Raw genomic sequence first — 6,000 nt, forward strand, 5'->3', positions numbered from 1 at the left:
TGAAAAATAATAATAATCTTTAGGGTAAAAGCTTATTTTACTCTGATGCTGGGCCCAAATCTGCTGTAGAGGTGGTCTCATGTGGACTTAAGTATGTTAAGTGAGAGCTGTGACTGCAGCTGTGTATTCATCAGCTACTGCGTCCATGCAGCGTGCATCCTCTGAGCTGTCCTGTAGATGTAGAAGAAGAAGGAGATTCATATATGGCGTCTTAAAAATTATTATATCATCCATCGTAGCAGGATGGGCTGCACTGTCTGCACACAGCAAAAACAACTACCAGCTAATGCATACTGCCACCTGCTGTATCAGACTGTGAACATACTGCAGGTGTGCCCACGCATGGAGGAGAGTTACCAACAGGAAGGTAGACCAGAGGAGGGGGGGACCGTTTCGCCCAGGCATGGATTGGAACAATTGTGCTCATGACATGAAAACAGCGTAAAGACTCATTTTTGCTCCACACTTAAGACGAAAATAGATCCATCATTGTAAACGTTACATCATCACCGCTATTATCCTTAAATGTGTCTGTTTTGTTGAGGAGAGCGTTAAAAATATTTAAAAAGTCTCACATGAACCTCCTCAACTCTGTGATTTCTGCTCTGTTCGTCCTGCGCTAACATCTTAGATATGTTTGTATAAAAGATGCAGCAGTAGATCATCAGAAAGTTCAAGTTAAGGTATTTTCAACATATTCTTCATCATGTTTTACTGCTCTGGCTTCTTTACTTGCTCTGGCAGGATTGTCATGTTTGATCCTTATCTGTAATTTTTAAGAGACCGAATGAAGTAAGTTTGAAATGAGTGAAGAGTACGGTCTGAAGCTACATCTGTATCTGTGTCTGTTTCTATCACAGAGCATAAATCAGCCTGAAGACTGCCAAGATTATATAGACCTCCATACTTGTTATAAAACATTTTCCATAGCAAATATGTTGAGATTTCAGCAATTAAGAGAATTATGTTTTTCTCCCCGTCAGTCTCACTTCATGCAGTGCAGCGAGGAGAACGAGGACTTTGCGGGGATCCACTGTGAGGTGTTTGAGGCCGCTCCTCCAATGACGATGGCTCTGTCTGTGCTCGTCACCATCGAGATGTGCAATGCTCTCAACAGGTCTGACTGCCACTGTCTTAACATACTACTCTGTTTTTCAGTAAGAATGCTGAAAAGTGGGTCATTACAGAAGTTAAACTACCCATAATGCCACATGGGTTCACATTTGTTAGTTAAAAACAGGCTTATAAATGATAATGGTTCTTCAGTGATCTCCTGTGATTGTTGTTGATGTTGAAATACAAATTTATCTCTAATGACAGAACTTTAAACGATAAATAAATTCCCTTTGCATTGACACCCTCCTCTCTCCTCAGCTTGTCAGAGAACCAGTCTCTGGTGCGTATGCCTCCCTGGAGTAACGGCTGGCTGGTGGCCGCCATGTCTCTCTCCATGTCCCTCCACTTCATGATCATCTACGTCGACCCGCTGCCCGTAAGTCTAAACCACTGCACCACAGCTCAAACACAGACCAGTCTCCGTCTGCTCTCATCAGAGCGACGATCAAAAGGAAAGGGACACTGATGAGCGAAGCTGTGCTCTAAAAGGTGCACCAAACTGTAGGTGCAACCAAAAACAAATGACAAAAAGACTTATTCCCCTTTAACACCGAGCCTGTTCCGGGTTTAGTTCTGGGCTAGAACTGGAGCTGGTTCTCGGTAGGTTCGATCTAAGACCCACCAAGAGAACAAGGTTTGAGAGGTTTGCTTTGGCCAGTGAGTCACATCACAGGAACCGTCGTCATGTGTCTCAGTCTTCCTTGCAACACTAGAGACAAATTCAGGCACAACATAGATGGTGGATCGTTCTACAAGGGTTGCTGGCTTTTCAAACCTTCCTTGAAGTCCAACCTATGCTGGTCCACTGCTGTCTTGTTGTTCCGTTTGAAGCTCTGTTGTTTATAAATCACAATTTTCCCAGTTATCTGTACATTTCCAATTCCACCCCAGCCCAAAATGTAAGAATGCTAACAGTTGTCACTGTGGAGCTAGTTTTCCTGTTTCAGGGCCTTTGGTTCCAGAAAAACAAAGAACTGGTGCTAGAATAAACACCGACTCCTCTCATGGAACTGATCTTTCGTTATTGTGAATGGCCACATGCACTACTGTCATAGTCCACTAGGAGGCACTGTCTCTCTTTAGGAATGGTTTAGCAGGTTTAAAATATATAGAACAATTATTTAGAGTACTGATGATTTAACTTAACGGGTGGAAACTGATGACTATAAATGCAGGTCAAACCCATCACTGATAGTTCAGGGTTAATAATTTAGAGAAACAGACATTTATTCTTCAGGTTGTAACTAAAAAGAACCACTGCTGTTGAAATTCTCATGTAAATGTTCTGTTATTAATATTTAGTGTAATAATCTCAACAACAGAGAGAAGATTCTCCTCAGTGATAAATGAAGTACGTCTGTTTCCTCCTATCATCATTAACCTTATGTTCTCTGGTCCACAGATGATCTTTAAGCTGACTCACCTGAACACTGAGCAGTGGATGATGGTGCTGAAGCTCTCCTTCCCCGTCATCCTCATCGACGAGCTGCTCAAGTTTGTGGCTCGTACATATCTGGAGGGTAAGCCGAATATGTGACGTGTTCTCCACACGCTGCCTTTATTCTTTAGGGAGATATTTGCAGAACTATTTCATTTTTAACCTCACCTGTATGTTTCTGATTACACTTTAACTTGGAGTAGACGCGACACTGACACACTCAGGTTGTTATTGTTAATGAAGTAATTATTATTATTCCAACGCTGAGGTCAGACTACACGATGTTTAGGTCCTTAAAGGTCAGTGTGCCAGATTAGGAGGTCTCAACGACGTGTCATAAAGGCAGAGAAGTTCCTCTTCTTCTGTCTCATAGTTTTATCTCACAGCACCACCTTCATCACTCCTCTCTCACTTTGGTTTGTTTACATTTGTACGTGTAAAGCTCCGTGCTCTCATTGGCCAGCGTCTCTGATGTCACAGAACACATGATAGGAAATCAAACACGCCATTGATGAGGAGGCGGTAAAGTGTCTTTAAGATTTGGCCTCGTCTATCAATCACAGTGAGACATGACAGGATGAAGCCAACTCCACGTCTGATTGGTCAGGCTGTGGTAAGCCTTTATGTCTGCAACAACATTACAGAGATGGATCTATTTAAACACAATACAGTCACCATGATAAGCTACATTTATCAATAATCAGCTCATTTGTGTATACATATCTGATTATTTTGGTGTCTTACTAGATCCCTGATTATTTTAATACAGTAATATTTAATGTTTTACCCTTCATCCTGCTATTTTAACATTCCTCCTATTTCCTCTCTAAGACCAACACTTGTAATCAATTAATTATTAGTAATAGTTTATTTTTCCTCTATTAAATGTCTTTAAACTGTCACTTTAATGTCTTTTCTTTCCCTCTCACAGTCTGAAGTCTCTCCCTTCCTCCTCCCTCTAATCTTTGTTTTTCTCTGATCAAATTTCTCTAATTTTTCTCTCCCTGGATGATTTTAAACCCTCTGACCTTCAAGTCTAAACCAGTTTCCCTCCTTCACTCCCCGTAACAAACAAAGGTATCCTCCTGACTCATGACCACGGTTTAAACTCTCTGCATCGTACATCTCTTTTATTCTTTATGTGGTAGGAGTTTAAAACCCTCTGTTAGAGAGGAATCGGTGCCATTCTTTGTGAATGTTTGGTGAATCTCTGTGGCTGATGGATCCCGAGTGTTTTCTGTTATTAATCTTTTATTTCAGTAGTATTAACACGGTCTGTGTTTCCAACCTGAACCTTAAAACATGATCTAAGTTTGCAGATTTATACGTCAGATTTTCTCAAAGAAACAACAGTAATCATGGCTCCTGCTTTGCTTTACTAAAATCTAACAGAGCTCGGTTTGTGGTTCTTTTCTGTCTCTGCTCCGTAGACAGTATTTATGACATATTTCACCTGATGTTCTGTCTGTAATTGAATACTTGTAAAGGGTATAATTTTGCTTTTTATTAAATCTGAATCTATGCTGCAAAGAGTTAGAGTAGCTCCGTCCTGAAAAGCATATTTCACCCAACAGCACCTGCACAGTTAGAGCAGGGGTGTCAAACTCAAGGCCTGGGGACCAAATCCGGCCCGCAGAACGATTATATCCGGCCCGGAAGATCATATCATGTTTGTATTCTAACTGGCCCACCAGTATGAGGTCTGCAGATTTCCTCCAGTATTAGTTGTTAAGCCATAAAAATCTAAAAAAGTAAAGAGCAAGAAAGATTTCATAAAAAGTCAAGAATGTGAGCAAAGAAATTAATTTGTTTATATTTCATATTTTTCATCTCAAGATTACGACTCAAACTTATGATTTTGACTTTTCATTTCATATTTTGACCCTTTCAACTCCTTATTTTGGCTTCCTAATCCTATATTTTGACTTTAAAACTCATGATTTCAATTTTTTCTCATATTTTGACAATTTAAATTAATATTTTTTACTTTTTATATCATATTTTGACCTTTTAGACTCCCACTTTTAAATTTAAGTCATATTTTTAACTTTTAAAGTCACTATTTTGAATTGTAGCTCATATTTTGACATTTTCAACTCCTAATTTTGGCTTTTTAGTCTAATATTTTGAACTATCAGGCTCACAATTTAAAATTTTAAGTAACATTTTGACTTTCAAACTCATGATTTTAAATTTGATCTCATATTTTGACCTTTTAAACTTCTCCTCATATATTTGCTCTTTGAAAACATTATTTTTCTATTTTAATATCATGTTTAGACGTTTTGAACTAATAAATTGGTATTTTTATCTCAGATTTTGAGTCTTTAAACTTATCATTTTTATTTTTTTGAATTTCCAAATGATTTATCATCAGTGCTGTTTTTAATATTTTATTTCTGGTGAAAATGAGGTTGACCGTTGATGGTTAAATGTTGACCCTTTTAGGCCCTCAGGTTAGACTTAAATCCCCTGCTGTGATAGAGTTTGACACCCCTGACTGTGGGAGGATTAAATCTCATGCTGTCCTGGCATCATACACGTGTGCTTTCATACATTTTACACTAACTTTAATGTTAAAAGGGCTGCTTGGAAGTTTTGCTGCATTCATTTGCATCATAACAACCAGAAAGTAACTCCTTTCATATGTGAATTTTTCCCATAGTAACCGCCCCTAAAACGTTTACTGTTTTTGTTTCAACCAGTTAAGAATTAAAGTTTTACCAGTACGTGTGACAGCATGCTGAGACCTTCTTAGCTGCATGCTTCCTAACAAACTTTAGATCCGTTCTGCATTATTTCTCAAACTCCTGATTCTAACCAACGATTGGCCGTCTCACTCCCGCTGACTCTGCCGTGTTTCCTCCGCAGGTAAAGTCTAAAGGTGACGTTATAGCGGAGAGCGCGTGAAGCAGAGAGAGAGCGGAGAGACTCGGAGGAGCAATCTGAGCGCTCGCGCTGCAGAAAGCTGCCAAAAGCCGCAGACGTGATTTTAAACACGCCGTGGCGTGAAAACAAACACATTAAAACCATCTGAAAATAAACCACAAAGAGCTGCAAACTATTTTTCTGTGTATGTACTGAAGTTAATATATAGGTGAGAGTTATTAAAGCTATATGTGTTGATTCTGTTCTTAAAGAATAAAGAGATGTTACAAACAAACTGACCGACGGCGTCTTATATGGTGTGTTCAAGAACGTTCAGTGTTCAGTGGAGGACAGAATAATTAACCATCATTTAACGAGGCGTGGCTGAAAACAAAGACATGCAAATATTTTAACAGTTTAACCGGTTCTCAGACTGATGCTACTCTCACACCAACTATTGAAGAGAAGCTGCAGACACCAAGTATCAGAAATGTTCACATTTTCAGTGATCAGCAGTAGAAAATTTCTGCAGCATGTAAAAAAATGTTTTAAGCTAATAAGACTGCGTGAGTGAGTTT

At 39.2% G+C, this 6,000-nt stretch overlaps 1 protein-coding gene across 7 annotated transcripts in view; it reads left to right on the forward strand.

Moving 5' to 3' along the window:
* Positions 1-5,721, forward strand: part of atp2a1 (ATPase sarcoplasmic/endoplasmic reticulum Ca2+ transporting 1) — a 45,699-nt gene extending 39,978 nt beyond the window's left edge. For 6 of the 7 annotated variants that reach the window (XM_041817600.1, XM_041817601.1, XM_041817603.1 and 3 more), the window contains 4 exons: positions 984-1,117; positions 1,375-1,492; positions 2,519-2,636; positions 5,426-5,721. In XM_041817600.1, coding sequence (XP_041673534.1) covers positions 984-1,117; positions 1,375-1,492; positions 2,519-2,636; positions 5,426-5,436 — 381 coding nt within the window. In that variant the 3' untranslated portion in view covers positions 5,437-5,721. Of the gene's footprint in view, positions 1-983; positions 1,118-1,374; positions 1,493-2,518; positions 2,637-3,589; positions 3,632-5,425 lie in introns of all 7 variants that reach the window. The other variant, XM_041817602.1, reaches the window with a different exon arrangement.
* The last annotated feature ends 279 nt before the right edge of the window (positions 5,722-6,000 follow it).

Source organism: Cheilinus undulatus, linkage group 21 (assembly GCF_018320785.1).
Source record: "Cheilinus undulatus linkage group 21, ASM1832078v1, whole genome shotgun sequence".
NCBI classification, from domain to species: domain Eukaryota; kingdom Metazoa; phylum Chordata; class Actinopteri; order Labriformes; family Labridae; genus Cheilinus; species Cheilinus undulatus.